Raw genomic sequence first — 16,581 nt, forward strand, 5'->3', positions numbered from 1 at the left:
TAAGAACTCTGGTGGTGCTGGGAAAATGTAAAATGTTTTTATGCAAACTTGGAAACTGAACAAAGTCACTGATGTGTTGTTTCCTTCAAATTCCATTATCTCGCCTTAATGTTAGTTGCTTTCAAATTAATTGTAACATGTGAACTTAGTGTTTTGAGTGCAAGAGCGACTTGGGGTAACAGGAGGAACAAAAATCATTTTATTCACATTGATATGCATAAATTGCCTGAGCTGCTTTGCTCTACATCTGGAAAAAAAAAAGAATACATTTTTTCAGAAGTCTGGGGCTTCAGAATAAATCATCATTACTTAAACTCAGACTCAGAATTGGATCATGGCATTAGCGTTCACAGGTGCCAATGTTAATCGTCCTGTTTGCTGTAGATTATTTCTAAGTGCACCATTCTAAGCCATGGTATTGGGTGAGTTTGAAGAAGTGCTGTTAGGAAGTAAAACCTGATTATTTGAAACATAGATAAAAGGGGAGAGACTGACATTAAGCTCTATGACATTATGGACAACTTCCAACAGAATTGTTTTTAATATTTATCTGCTCTCTTTTTAAAAAAATATATATTATTTCTTCTTGTGCTCAAAGGGGTCATCTGGAAGCTGCTGGCCACGTGTGTACCCTCAAGGATACATTTAGCTGCGAGTCCCCGTTGGCAGTCTCAAAGCTCATCTCGGAGAACTTTGATGCAGCTCTGGGCATTCATCTTTATAAAGCAGGCAGGCTGCTGCAAGGTAGTGGGTTTTGTGTTGTGGTGGTGGTTCTTTTTTCTGTTTTACTTTTAAAAAGAAAAAGCAGATCCCCTCCCTTCCCAAAGTGCATTCTCAAAGATCTTTGCACATCTGGCGTGAGCCCAAGGAAAGGAGCATGGAATCTCAGCCTGTTGGTGAGACTTCACTCAACAGATTAAAGGAAAAAAGTATTGCAAACAAATTCAAAAACACAGACCAGCAGCACAAAGTGCAATTGCACATTGGAGTTTGATCCACAGCAGACTGTTTATCCAGTTAGTTGAGTATTATTTGCACAGGCTTTGTCCAACACAGGATCCTCCTGATGTATGAAATTAAAACTCCCATCTTTCCCCGCCAGCATGGTAGAATAACAGAAGCTGTTTTTGGGGAAACCTGCTTTTAAAGTGGTCATGTTCTAGCTGCTGTTGGATTGCAGTACCCATCATCTCTCACTGTGGAGTGGGCTGGCTAAAGCTAGAACTAATGGCAGTTACAGCCCAACATCATCTGAAAGGCAATACATTTCCCAGGCCCCAAAGGGTAAAGCGACCATTGTAACAAGTAAAGCTTTGAAAACCTATTTTATTTATTTGTGGTTTAAATCATTCAGAATTCCCCAGCCAGCATAGACACTGTTCTTTGGGAAAGATCCTAAGAGTTTGGCTCCCAAAAAGCTTCCTTTTCTGATCTCAGGCAGTAAACTTGTACGGTTGATAGTATAGGAAAGGATTGGAAATATTACCTGGCTGTCTCAAGATAACATTTCACCCAGCTAATATGTAATATGTACTCCGGTTTGTGCAAGACTTCAGCAGCTCCGACAGCTTTGTGACAATCACCTAATTCATTTAACAAGGAGACTCTAATCTAGAATTTAAAAGCAGCTATGTTGCTAATGACTGGTCATCATGGTTGCCATTTGTTAGCTTAATGAGGCGTAAAAGTGTCCAGCTAATTGTTTTTCCTCAGCACTTGCACGCACGCACACACACACACACACACACACACACACACACACAAATGTAGACATGCTCATACCCTTTCAGTGCCTGAAAGAATCTGGAGTAAGAGCTTTTTGTTGGGTTTTGGGGCTATGTGGCCCTGTTGTAGAAGAGTTTATTCCTGATGTTTCGCCAGCATCTGTGGCTGGCATCTTCGTAGAATGCTCTTTCAGATGCCATCTACAGATGCTGGCAAAATGTCAGGAATAAACTCTTCTAGAACGTAACAATATTAATAATAAATAATTTATTTGTATCCTGCCCAATCAACAAGGAATCCGGACGGCTAACAACAGTGGAAGTACAATAAAAATACAATGGTCACATAGCCCAAAAAACCCACAAAAAACTATGGATGCCAGCCATGAAAAATCAAGTGTAATGTTTTGCTAGTGTAGCTGGTTCTAAGAAAGGAGTGCCAATGTTCACAACCTGCCATTGGCTGTGAGAGTCCCTGGTGCAGCAAAGGCATTTGCTCTTCCTTGTATAAACAGGTGGACACTCATAATGCTGGAACAGGTTTGACAAGATCCATGCTATATTTGCTTGGGATTGGACAACTACTTCCATGGGCTAGTATAGGGACTGCAGTGGCTAGGATAATGGCTACAGTTCTGCACATACATACATATTAGGGAGTAAACCCAGTAGAAACCAGTTGAATTTAACTTCTGAGCCAGATATAAAGATTTTTTAATGTGAAAGAGAGAACTGCAGAATAAACGCTATTCTCCACTTTTTATGTGATCTTCACTGATGGCTTTATGCAAATTTTAATCGTTCACTTCTGCAGTACAGATCTACCTTATAGGTTTGTTGCAAGCATGGCAGCCAGTCAGCATGGTTTTGCCAGGATGGTCTTTCAGTACAGTGTTGGCTGTTTTTATTCATAAATAAGTCCTATTGAGTTCAGTGGTGCCTACTCCCAGCTAGTATGTGATTGCAGCTTTGTACAGATTGCTGAAAACCTCCTGCATCCAAGGAGACCTGGTACACTGAAAAACAAATGTACTTCTTGATTACAGACATCTATGCTATGTTGGCAACTCCTAGATTTTCAAACTTTTGTGTCTTGCAGGCAGTGGAATTCCTTTTGGTATCGTCTTTGGAGGCACTGACATCAATGAAGATGCCAGATGTGAAAAGAAGGCCCAGGTTATGGGGACAGTGCTGGATGAAGCCAGGTAGCGCAGCAACTCTGACACTTTCTACCCTGCTTCAGTAGTGGCAGCTGATAATTCCTAGAACTGAGTGGTAATTCCTAGAATTGAGTCCAGATTTGGAAGGAACTACCTAAAGTACCTTATCGTACTATCTTCTTGGGAATAGCAGTTAACACTTTGGCTAGCTCATTAAAAGTTCAAACCAAAACCCAGAGTAGATGCACTGCCTGCCGACACAGAAGCCAACAGGTGCCACTATGGACCACTTGAAATTTTTTAGGAGTTTTGCCTGAACATTCAGTAAATTTGTTCTGTTTTACCGATCAAAGCACAAGAAGGCTATAAGCCTGCCTGCTAAGAAAGGTACTGTCAGCTTGTAAACATTTAGTCGGAAGAGTATTTAGGAGATGGCATGAATGCCACATTAGGAATATTGCAAGCCTAGGCTTGGGCTTTGAATGCTGTTCAGCGATCCAACCCTGGTCAGAATAACTTTGTTCTCCTTTACTGCATCTGAGAAGAAATGCTGTGCAGCAAGCTCCTCAATTGCTTTCAACAAATTGTCTTCCCATCTTTGAGTATTTAAGCCAATAAGGACAAAGATATAAAATGACTGACACACACACTGTCTTTTCTTTTTGAAAAGCACTTTTCTTTTTATTGTTGAAGTATAAATTGAAAATGTGATTAAAGAGGCTCGAATCTTATCAATAAAAATGAACAGCACCCACCTCTTAAAAGGCCCTTCCACAGCTGCCAGCAAGTTGCTGAAAGCCCATCGGAATGAAAAGGACAAGAGGAACGGGGACAGCCTATCCTCCTTTGAAAGGAAATTCCACAGCCTGGGAGCAGCCACCGAGAAGGCTGTGTTACTAATACCCTTTGACTCAAAGAGAAAGATACTAGCAAGCTGCCTTCTACGGAGTCAGTCCCTTGGTCCCTCTAGCCTTGTATTTTCAACACTGCCTGGCAGCAGCTGTCCTAGGATCTCAGACAATGGTCTTTCTCATTAGTGAGTGTTATATGTAGGACTTGCATGCAGTGCAGGTGATCTACCATCAGGCTATGATGCTTCCCCTCCCAAAAACTGATTGGCAGTACTGAAGAGAAAGTCCTGTGAAATCACAGATTTGTTGTCAACCCCCCACCCCCAATATTGTTGTGCTATATTGAAGTGTGTCCAGCTTTGTAAAGGAGCATATCATTTTATTTTTTTAAATCAGACTCATATGGCAGATATTCTCCATGAGGGTATGCCACTCAATTTGACAGTCTGTTGCTGGACATGCCCTCCCACCCACCCCAAAGCAGCCAGTTCCTCCCACTTGGTAATGTAATTATAAATACAATTTGCAGGGAAAGTAATGGGAACAGAGGCAGTTGGGGGGAAAGCCCCCCCCACTTCTGATTTGCCTTTAAGCTGTCAGGTTTGAGCATATACAGAATCCGTTGTGACAATTACCTTCCAGTTAGAGAAGCACACAGTTAAAAAATAAGTCTAGTTACTACAGAATAATGGAAGAGCTTCAGAGTTCCTTGCCTCTTCTGTTCTTGACAGTGTGCAATTTGGAATTGTAGTTTGGTTCAGGTTGTAAAAATTCTGCTCTCTTTACAACCTGAGTTCTCTTCCCAGTATCTTTTCTCCACTCTCCTGAAACAACTGCTGTTTTGCTTATTGCACACACTTTTGTCTCCGTTCTGGGCACAGGCAGGGAATGCACATGGCTGAGTGAAAACAGAGTTTATCACACACTAAACTGTTGGCAAGGCATCCCCATGCCATTGCCGACCTTAACCTATCCCTGAGCGGGGCTGAGGCGCATGAATTTTGCGCAGCCAGAAAGCTTTCTTGCTCAGCCAGAAATCTACCTGGAAGCCAAGATGATCAAATAGAGGCTGTTGTACTTTGGCCACATCACGAGAAGGCAAGACTCATTAGAAAAGACAATAATGCTAAGATAGGTGATGGGTAGTAGAAAGAGGAAAACTGCACTCCAGATAGATAGACTCAGTCAGGGAGGTTACAGGCCTGAAATTACAGGATTTGAGCAGAGCAGTGGAGGACAGGAGATCTTAGAGATGTCTCATACACAGGGTCACCATGAGTCAGAGTCGACTCCAGTGGAGTTAACAACAAATAATCTTACTTGTAATACCTTAGCTCTCTTTCTTGCTGCCTTTTCTACCTTTTTCTCTTTTCTGCCTTTTCCTCCCCACTCATGCCTCAGGAATCTTTGCAACAGTGCCTCAGCCCTGTCCTGTTCTCTAATCCTTTGAGAACTTGTTTCCTGATGAATTATGGCAGGCTGCCCCCTCTTTTGATTCTAACTATCCTGCTTTGCTCTTTGGAAGCAAACCAGACTCTCACCACAAAGGCACAGCATTCTATGGAGTTACAGGGAGAAAGTCAGAGCTCACCAAGACGTCAGCTGAGTCATCCATGGTTCAGTACACAGGCCAGGCAGACTGTCCAAAAGGTAGTCCAGTAGAGTAGTCAAGAGTCCAAGCAGAGTTCAAAGCAAACAGGCAAATGGTAAAGAAAGATGGCACTAGCATTGCTTCGACCAAGAAGGATTGGTTGTCAGCAGCACCCATCCAAAGGAGGTGCTGGGTTATTTATTGCCAACCCAGGTCTTGCAGGTGCGCCATAATTGTGTCATACTTCCTATATGTGTTCCAAGTGTCTGCTACTTTCCTTGTCCTGACATATTTTGGCTGGGGTAGGTATAGGTAAGTCTACATCTTCCTCTGAGGGATGTGGCTGCTGGGGACTCTGTTATTGTGGCAGGCAACCTGGATGTCCTCTGGGCTCTCAGGTGCTGTATCTATTCTCTAATTCTGAGTCCATCCCAGGGTCCTGGAGGCAGAGCATGACACTAACAAGCTCCTGGTTTGGAATTTTGACTTTAAACTGGCCTTTGCAACTTGAGCGACAACTAAAACTCAGATTTTTGAATCAGCTACCACAATGTTCCAGTGAGTTATATTATCATGAGATGGTGTGTTTCCTTGGAAAAGGCAATAATGCTGGAAAAAGTGGAAGGCAGTAGGAAAAGAGGGAGACTGAGCTCCAGGTAGATTAATTGAATTGAGGAAACCATGGCCCTGGGTTTTCAGGACATGAACAGGACAGTTGATCACAGGGGCTCTTGGAGGTTTCACCTACATAACGTCGTTGTGCATCAAAGTTAACATGATGGCAAATGCCAACAAGTTGTGGAAAAAATACAGAAACAAAAATCAAGGGAAACAGCAAACTTGCTTTAAAAGCACAGTAAAAATAGAAGTACAGGAATGGGGGGAAATGGTACATAGATTTCCATAAAAGGTAGCAAAGATTTCTAGATAGTTATTGACAAGAAGTTGATGTCAGAATACCAAGCACCCAAATATGAAAAGGTTTGTAAAGTCCTCAGTCTGCTGGAGGAGTAGGAGGCAGGCACTTATTGTTCCAGCCTTCTAACAGGTGCTGAGAATCCATTTCTGCTGACCAGCACTTAAATTTACAGGTCTCAGCAATTTAAAATCACATATGTAACTACCAGGGCAAAGTTTACTCCTGTACAAAATTAACACAAGTACAGTTAACCCTTGTTAGACGCTGGGGTTTGGTTCCAAGATCCCCCGTGGATAACAAAATCCATGGATGCTCCAGTCCCATTAAATATAATGACATAGCAAAATGGTGTCCCTTATAAAAAATGGAAAATCAAGGTTTGATATTTGACATTTTTACTTTTTTTAAAAAATAATCAAACCGTGGATGCTTGAATCCATGTATAAGAAATCCGTGTTTAAGAAGGGCCAACTGTAATACGTTTAGGCATTGCTACATCCTATGTTTGAAAGACCTACACGAGGAACTAGAATACCACCAATTAGCCGACTTAACCAAAGCTTTAGTGAAAAGTCACTGTGATGGCCAGTAAACATGAAATGTAAGTTTTTGTGAAATAGGCTGAGATCCACAGACAAAGCTGGGCTGAAAGCAATGATCAATTGATTAGGCAGACTGGAGCAATCTGATCTTATATTCTGCCTGTTCCTAAAATCCTGGCTATTGACCAACCAAGAATATGTATGAGCAAATAATGTGGGTTCCCTTATCTGCACTGATGTAATTAATGTTTCCAAAGCTGGGGAAAGACAGGGCACTCAAAGCTACATGGCCTTACCTAGCTGGTACAGTTATCAATGTTGCCATTTTGCAGCAGCTGGCAAAGGATATCTCACCCTCAACTGAGAATAAAAACCAGATCGCGGCTACCGGTCTATAGATCTGAAGTGAAAACCACTGTTTTCAGCTTGTAACCCTGCTGTAGAAGTGTAATTGATAGCTGCCTCACAAACCTTTTGGTTGACAGGTTAACACCTTCTATTTAACCAAGGAGTTAAGGTCTATTTGCTGTTCTGATGTGTGGATGTTTCTGTCATTTGTTTCCTTGGCTTCTAGTTTTTTGGGGGGAAGGGTTGGTAGGGCGAGTCATGGGCATCCCTGCTATGTTTTGCCTTGGTATCCCTAACAATGAAGGGTTGCTAGAGTGGGTTTTAGGTGAAAAAAATTGTAGCTTGATGGGAAAATGTAGCTTTTGACTTAAATGTGACATGTATGAACCGGACACCCTTTTTTCACTGCTACCAGGTTTGCCGTGTCTTTCACTGAGGCAATGAGGGAAAGAGCCATATCATACTGGGTATGTAGCACTGTCTGCTAGGCTGTTCTATAAAATGAGAATTGTAGCAAGTTTGTGTTTGTGTGCATGTGTTTTAAGGATCTGGGAAACTTTTACCCTCTCATACGTGTAGAAAGTTCAGTGTGGCTGGCATTTTGCTGACCTGACCTTACAATTTCACATTATGGCCACCAATATTTAACAGGGGTCTCCTAGACTGTTAAGATTGCTGTGTACCGGGCAGAAATGAAAGTGTTGCAGCTCCTCTTTGGATAGCATTGCCCAGAAAAGCTCTCAGTAGCGGAGGCCTCTGGCTTGCATACCTGAGCTGTTGAATTTGAGATACGCTTCAGCACTTTGGATAGTGCCTGTGAATTTCACAATGATCCTTAGAATAGATTCACTGTCCCTGTCACATAGGAACTACCAGTCCCCATTGGGTCCCAGTGTTTGGCTCCTGCTTTTTCTACCATTTTCAGAAAGGGTCAGGAGCCTTCCTTTTAAAACTAGATTTGTGGAGTTGGAAGAGTCCATAAGGGTCATCCAGTCCAACCCCCTACCATGCAGAAAGACACAATTGAAACACTCCCAACAGAGGACCATCCAGACTCTGATTAAAAACCTCCAAAGAAGGAGACTTCATCACTGTCCAAAGCAGCATGTTCCACTGTTGAACAGCTCCTACTGTCAGGAAGTTCTTCCTAATGTTTAGGTGGAATCTCTTTTCCTGTAGTTTGAATTCATTGCTCCATGTCCTAGTTTCTGGAGCAGCAGAAAACAAGCTTGCTCCTTCTTCCATATGACATCTTTTCAATTATTTACAGATATACAAACATACCCAGCTCCCGCAGGCGCTTCTCATAGGGTGTGGTTTCCAGACTTTGCACCATCTTGGTCACCCTCCTCTGGAAACGCTACAGCTTGTCCACATCCTCCTTGATTTGTGGTGCCCAAAACGACACAGTATTCAAGGTGACATCTGACCAAAGCAGAACAAAGTGGTACTATTACTTCTCACAATGTAAACAGTATACTCCTATCCCTGTGCCCTAGAAGCACATTGGCTTTTGTAGCTGCCGCATCACACCCCTGGCCCATGTTCTACTTGATGTCCACTAAGACTCCTAGATCCATTTTAAACACACTGCTGTCAAGCAAGTTGTTGCCCATCTCACATCTGTGCATTTCATTTTTACTGTCCTAGTGTAGTACCTTGCATTTCTTGCTGTTGAAGTTCATCTTGTTAGTTTTGGCCCAGCTGTTAAGCTCATTTTGAATTTTGATCCTGTCCTTTGGGGTATTAGTTACCCCTCCTAGTTTGGTGTCATCTGCAAATTTGATGAACATGCCCTCTATTAGATCATTCATGTCATTGATAGTTGCATAGCACTGGGCCCAGGACAGAACCAGGATGAATAGCCATTGATGAGCATCCTTTGGGTTCAGTCATTCAACCTTTTAGAAATCCACCTAACAGTAGCATTGTCTAGCCCACATTTTACTAGCTTTTTTTTTTTTGCAAGGATATCATTGGAGACCTTGTTAAAGGTCTTACTGACACCAAGATATACTACATCCACAGCATTCCCCTCATCTATGAACCTTCTGCCCCATTATAAAAAGAGATAGGATTAGTATGGCATGACTTGTTTTTGAGAAACCCTTGTTGACTTTTATTGATCACCAAATTCCTTTCTAAGTGTTTACGGACTGTTTGTTTAATAATCTGATCTAGAATCTTTCCTGGTACTGATGTCAAAGTGATAAGTTTTTAAGTTCTCTTCCCCCCCCCCCCCACTTTTTTTTTTTTTTTTTTTTTGGAAGATGAAGACAACATTTGCCCTCCTCCAGTCTGCTGGGACCTCTCCTATTCTCCATGAATTCTCAAAGAATATTGCCAGTGGTTATGAGATTATTTTTGTGAGTTCTTTTAATACCCTTGGATGTAGTTCATCTGGCCCTGGAGACTTGATTTGGTTTAGAGTAGCCAGATATTCCCGTCCTACCTCCTTATTTATTCTGTGCTGCACTCCCCCTACTGCATCTGATCAACTGTTCTACTATCATTTTATTATCTTATTTATTATCACCAGAACCTAGAAAATTAATTTTTTTGGACTGCAGCTCTGAGAATTCCCCAAGCAGCTCGGGATTTATGGGCGTTACAGTCAAGACAAGAAACTTCTCCAAGTTCTAATTATCATGCTGGTCATGTACTGGGGTTTTACAAAGTAATGTAAATGCAGTCTTTGTCGCATGGTGAAACAAACTAAGCCAGAGATCCCCACCTCAGAGGACTTGCATTGTGCAAATGAAAATCCATGCTTCATACCAACTGTGACTGGAAGTATATCTTCAGGGTTCCAGGGAAAAATATTTCCGCTACTTTGAGATATGATTCTTCTACCTGGAGAAGCCAGGGATTGAACCTAGGTCTTTCTGCACTTCAAGTGGGATGCTCTCCCACTTGCATTACCATGAGAATGAATAAAGAAGGGAAAGATGGCAATGGAGGATAACCAGACCACCATCTTTTTTTCCACCTCAGAAAGCAATTTCATTATATGATGGCATATCAAAGCCTCCTCCAACCAGGGTTCCTCCAAACATTTGAGACTACTGATCCAGACCATTGGTTGGGGCTACCTTGAGGATATCTGGGACAAGTGCCATATGATGCAACTGCATAAGGTATAACACAAGGTAGGCAATGTGTAGCTGTTGCTACATCACAGTTCCCATCAGCTCCAGCCAGCGTGACCAATGGTGAAAGATCATGGGAGTTCCAGTCCACCAACTTCTAGAAGGCCACATGTTGCCCACGCGGGAATAATGGAGCAATCTGACAGTTGGAAGATACTTCTTTGCTATCATATTTGCCCTGACCATTCCTATGCTTTAGGTACTTGCCTCTTTTTGCAGTCCTTCCTGGGATAGTGCTGCTCACCATTCTATTTTATGGATAACGTCAATAATGTTCCTTGCTTTTATGCATTGTTTCATAGTGTTACATTTTATTTGTACATATTTTCAAGTCAACTCTGACTTACGGTGACGCTATCCTAGGGTTTTCTTGGCAGGATTTGCCGAGAGGAGGTTTGCCGTTGCTTTCTTCTTGGGCGGAGAGAGTGGGTTTCCTGGGCTCAACAGGAATTTGAACATCAAACCACTGCACCACATTGGTTCTCAATATAATAATTGTCTACCATTTTGAAATCTTCCCCTTTAAGCAGTTTATACATACTGGTAATAAAATAAATAAATGAAGTAATTAGGCACAGCTTTGTAACCCAGAGATTTTGAGTTGTATGCTATGTATACTAATCTCTTTGTAAGAGCCAGTATGGCACATTAATTAGACAGTTGTAGGATCCAGGGCATTGGAGTTCAGAACCATGCTTGTTAACCACTAGTACTTTTTCAACCTTGCTGACCTCACAGGGTTGTTGTGAGGATGAAACAACAGCATAGCGGCCATGTACACAGATCTGAATTCTTTGGAAAACAAGCAGGATATGAATGTAAAGGTAAACCTGCAAGATCAGCAGCATACTTTTGCTAGCTCTTGCTACTTCTTCCAAAGTCGGTGACTTCCCCTCACCATCTTGGAGCTCCCCACACACCCTAAAAATCTGCTCCTGACATTTTTAGTATTTGGCAGGTTTAATCTTGTCCTTTGTGCATAAGCTACCCATGTTGAACCTGGCCAAGCTTCCTTCATGGGTTGTTAGATTGCAGTTCCCATTATCCCATGTCACTATGGTCGATGGTTAGGGAGGATGGGACTTGTCCCACAACCTCTGGACCCATAAGTTTAGGTAAAGGGCTAGTTGACGGCTGCATTGGCACAGATCTGCCAGTTTAAGAGGCCAACATTACAAAACGTGTCTGACATAAACAGGGACTTGCTGCGGAGGGCTCAAGCAAGAGAGCGTTTCTGTTCTAAATACAGTATTTGATAGCAACAGCAGACAAGGCTTTAATTTATTTTGTTACTGCTGGAAAGCCCTACTCCAGATAAGCACACTCTTTGACTATGAGTCTTTGCCTTCAAAGCAAATTATACCTTGTTTGTTGGCAACCGGTCTTTCAAATTGCTGCCTTCATTATTTGCTCCTGTTTCTTCCGTTACTTTCGCTTTCCTCACCCACTCCATCTCTTCCCGAGGATGCATTAACTCCTCCATCACCTTTAGCACAACAAGGCGCTCTCTAATAGATGTGAGAAAAAGTCACCAGCATTAATTCCAGGATTCTTTTTTTTAAAACTTGCTTTTTAGCTAACCTAGTAATTGTGTCAAATTACTAAATTGGTTGGTGGCGACCATAAATATTGATTAAAGCTTGTTTCAGGCCACTGACTGCAATCTGCTTCTGACCTTGCTAAAATGCTTCCTGGTTTTTTTTTTAATTTGAAAAGTCAAAAATATTGGAAATGTGCCAGCTTTGTTCTTAGTCATACTTCTCCATCAACAGCTTTCCAGAGTTGGGTTGTACTACAGTGGCAATCATCACTAACCATTTATTTGTAACAGAGGATAGGTAGTGTCCTGCTTACCTCTACTGAGAGCAGCACAGCAGGGGAATATACAGTACAAAGGAATAATCCAGAGTCCAGTCCAAAGGTCGCACAATACCAGTCAGTCACATCAGAGGCAAGAACATAGTCACAAGGCAAGTCCAGAGGTCAGATAACCAGAACCATGAATCAAAGAGCAAGGGACACAGGAACAACAAAGCTGCAAAACTAGTTGTCAGCTGCAAAGAACCTCTGCAGCTGGAGGTCTTTTAAAAGGCCTCTGCTTCTCTCAGCTGAAACCTATTAGCTCTCTTCTTGGCTTCTAGCCTGGAAGAATGCCTCAAAGACTCCTTGACCTTTCTTCTCTCCACAGGTCCCAGCACCTGCAGCTTAGAGTCTGTTTTTCCCTCTGCTGCTTCCTCAGCCTCCTCTGAGACTCTTGATCCAGGCAGCCCCAGATCTGCCCCTGTCTCAGCCTCCTCCATGTCTTCAGAGTCTGAGTCCTCTGAATGTGCTGCTAAGTCAGGCCCAGGGCAATCCATGACAGGTAGCACCATCCAGTATAGAAACTAAGGCGGGTTACACACCGCCATTAAAGTACGGAGACAGTCCTACTAGGGTTAGGAGAGTGCGGTGCTTCCGCACCCCCCTAACCCTAGTACGGACTGAGTCCGTACAAAATGGCGGCTCCCCTTCCAACATGGGATCGCGCCGCCTCTATCACGGGGCGGCGTGGACGTGACGTCGTCGGTCCGCGCCACAGGGCGCTTAGTGCGCCCTTTCCGCAGACCAGGAAAGGAGCTCCGTTTCGGAGCAGCTCCTTCCTGTTTGCGTCGCTGCTGCTTTGCGTCGCGTGGCGCACGCTTCAAGACGGCTGCACCCAAAGGGAGAAAGGGGCCAAGTGGCCCCTTTCTCCTTCTCCCCGCCGCCACGGGGTGTCCTTGGGGCTTGAAGCCCCAAGGACACCCCTTTCCAGGCTGCGGGGAAGGGGCCTTTTGCCGCTTCCCCACAGCCTGAAAAGCGGTGGATCGGGGCCTCAGTGGCTGCCGTTCTGGCCGCTGAGGCCCCGATACACCAGGGAAAGGGGCGGGTGCAGCCTGCCCCAAATGGGCGGTCTGTAACCCACCTATGTGGCCTGCCAGAAGAAGGAAGCACCATCATCTGGTTGAAATCCTTTTCAAAGCTGGCGCAGCTTTAGGTTCCACTAATGTAGTTATGCAGTAGTTTGGAAGGGCAATGACAAAAGTAAAGGAAGGGCATGAACACAAGGGACTTTCCCCAGCACACCCCAGTGACTGAGATAGTGGACGGAAGTGGGCTCAGTGTCCTCTGGCAAAACCATTCTGTAAGCAGGTACTGAATACTTGCTTACAAATGGCCAAATTTCAGGTACGGACAGCCACACATGTTTCCATTGCGTATGTGGATAGAATCATAGAATTGGAAGAGACTACAAAGGCCATTCAGTCCAACACCCTGCCATGCAGGAACTCTCAATCAAAGCATACCTGACAGATGGCCATCCAGCCTCTGCTTAAAGACTTCAAAGGAAGGAGACTTTTTCGGGAGTTACAGAAGTTGGTATTCCTGTCCTTTCCATGCAGCGTCCAAATCCCCCCTTCCAACGTACTTTAAAAGCCCCAAGGCTGCCTCATACAGATTTTCCAGGTTTCAGTGCGAACAGGCCGGATTGGAGAAGTGTCTGGCATTCCCTCCCTCTCCGTTGGAAGCAAAATGATTACAGATTAACAGATCTCCGAAGGACCCTCATGGATCTCAGCACTGAAGTCCTTGTTGTGCATCTTGATGTGGGGAGTGGTTGTCAGACCTCGGATCCTGCTTTCTCACACTGCAGCATAGAATGCCTGTGTGAGGCAGTTTGGGAACTTTGAAGTAGCTGGGGGGGGGGGTGCATGGGGTCAGCATAGTGTAAGATCCGCATGTTGTAAGATTCACACTGCACTGAGACAGTGTTGAATTGAAGCCAGTGTCGGAAGAAGCAACTGTGCTAATGTAGAACCCCAAAAGGATTCTGCCCTTATACCCAACTGCTACCAGGTCTATCTGGCTAGTCCTCAGGTTGGTTAGCATAAATAAAATGAAGACTGCTTTACCAGGCTGAATTAAAGTATTAGCAATACAACATAAAGACAAAATCATAATCATTTTTTAAAAAGCTAAACGGACGCAAAACAAGAATTTTAAGGGATTGGATCAAAGGGCTCCAATGGAAGAGAGCACACACCTGGTGGAAGTGTTCTAAAGATGAGGAACTACCACACGAAATACCCGATGCCTTTCATGTTTAAAAGCTGTGTGCCACTGAAGCCAATTTTTTCGGGTGTAGCATTGTCTTGATCTCTGCCCTATTTGTGGCTCTCTTGAAGGTATCTTGTTGATCATGTGAGAAACAAGATCCTGGACAAGACAGGACTATGTGTGACACAGCAGGGTAGCTCTGCTAGCCTCACCTCATCCTTGATCAGTCACAAATCTTGGACTTAGAACTTTTCGTGGCCAAGCCTACCTCACAATCATAGAGTTGGTAGAGACCCCAAGGGCCATCTGGTCCGACCCCATTCTGCCATGCAGGCACTCTCAATCAAAGCATCCCCGGCAGATGGCCATCCAGCCTCTGTTTAAAAACCTCCACAGAGGGAGATTCCACCACAGTCTCAGAGGGAGTGTGTTCCACTGTTGAACAGCCCTTACTGTCAGGAAGTTCCTCCAAATGTTGAGATGGAATCTCTTTTCCTGCAGCTTGCATCCATTGTTCCGGGTCTTGTTCTCTGGAGCAGCAGAAAACAAGTTTGCTCCCTTCAAATATTTAAACAGGGAATCAATAGCAATAGCATATCACCTCTTAACCTTCTCTTCTCCAGGCTAAACACTTCTAGCTCCCTAAGGCGTTCCTCATAGGGCGTAGTTTCCAGACCCTTCACCGTTTTAGTCGCCTTCCTTTGGATACGCTCCAGTTTCTCAACATCCATCCAGTCCAATTGCTCTAGATCTAGTGTGTCCTTATCACACATCACGTTTGGCCTTATTCCTCCAAAACCCCCAGGTACCAGACAAAATAGCCTCATTTCAAAATCCTTTCCGGAATAGATAACCCTGGCCTCAGGAACCCTGTTCTTATGAGAGTCCCCAAGGTCCTTCTTGGAAATGCTACCATAGTTTACTGTTTATTTGTTTTGTTCTGTTTTGTTTTTGTCTTTTAATAATGTGTATGTGTTAATGTTGTTTAATTAGTTGGTTTTAATTATAATTGATTTAATAATTTTTAAGGGGGGGAGGGAATTTTGATCTACAATTTATTGTATTTTATTGTTAGCCGCCCTGATTGACCTCAAGGGGCGGGATATAAATAAACTTATTATTATTATTATTATTATTATTATTATTATTATTATTAAAATCAGTGGTGGGAAGCGGTATATAAATGATGCTGCTATTGCTATTGCTTCCAGACTTCAACTGGAACACCGTGTCCAGTTCTGGGCACCACAGTCCTCCAGAAGGATATTGACAAGCTGGAGCGTGTTCATTTCACCAAAATGGTGAAAGGTCTAGAAACCATGCCCTGTGCGGAATATATTAGGGAGTTGGGTATGTTTAGCCTGGGGAAGAGAAGGTTAAGGGGTGACTTAACAGCCGTGTTTAAATATTTAAAGGGATGTTATATTGGGGATGGAGCAAGCTTGTTTTCTGCTGCTCCAGATACTAGGACACGGAGCAGTGGATTCAAATTATAGGAAAAGAGATTCTATCTAAACATTAGCAAGGAGTTCCTGACAGTAAGAGCTGTTCATAAATGGAAGACACTCCTTCAGAGGGTGGTGGAGTCTCCTTTGGAGATTTTTAAATAGAGGCTGGATGGGCGTCTCTTGGGAGTGTTTTAATTGTGTGTTCCTACATATTGTATGTTTGATCCATCAGGAGAGGCGGGAAAACATAAATAAAAATTATTATTATCGGGGGCTGGACTGGATGGCCCTTTTGGACTCTTCCAACTCTTTGATTCCATGATACACGTTGGGAACTGAGGTGCATGGTGAAATACATGGCCATTTTACAGCCTAGGTCCTTACCTCCCTCTGCACAGAGCCCCTGTGAGTCTTTGGACTAGAGCAGCTCTTCCCAACTTCCCTTTACTTTGCACAATTAAATTGACCATTGTTGTTTTCTCCTTAATGCCTTTGTTTTTCAAGCCTCTCGCCAGGAATAAAATATACGTCCAGGCTCAAGGTAAGGAGCTGAAGATTCCTGTTTCTTCAGTGACAAACCTAGGGAGGTTGGTTGTGCCACGCGCTGTCCAAAAAAAGGCATAACAAAGAGGTTAGATAAGATCCCGGAGTAGACAAAATTAAGTCTTGTCCAGAATGATAGCTTAAAATACTGCTATCGTTTGTGGTGATAAAAATTAGGGGTGTATCAGATTGCTAGGGACAAATGAGAAGATCGCCATTACCATCGTGTTTT

At 43.3% G+C, this 16,581-nt stretch overlaps 1 protein-coding gene across 1 annotated transcript in view; it reads left to right on the forward strand.

The window, feature by feature from the left end:
• The window catches only part of GLT1D1 (glycosyltransferase 1 domain containing 1), a 48,040-nt gene that overhangs the window by 3,492 nt on the left and 27,967 nt on the right, over positions 1-16,581 (forward strand). Inside the window, exons 2-5 of the mRNA XM_042441871.1 lie at positions 599-744; positions 2,824-2,929; positions 7,551-7,602; positions 16,311-16,347. Coding sequence (XP_042297805.1) covers positions 599-744; positions 2,824-2,929; positions 7,551-7,602; positions 16,311-16,347 — 341 coding nt within the window. The remainder of the gene's footprint in view (positions 1-598; positions 745-2,823; positions 2,930-7,550; positions 7,603-16,310; positions 16,348-16,581) is intronic.

Source organism: Sceloporus undulatus, chromosome 10 (genome assembly GCF_019175285.1).
Source record: "Sceloporus undulatus isolate JIND9_A2432 ecotype Alabama chromosome 10, SceUnd_v1.1, whole genome shotgun sequence".
Classification (NCBI taxonomy): Eukaryota; Metazoa; Chordata; class Lepidosauria; order Squamata; family Phrynosomatidae; genus Sceloporus; species Sceloporus undulatus.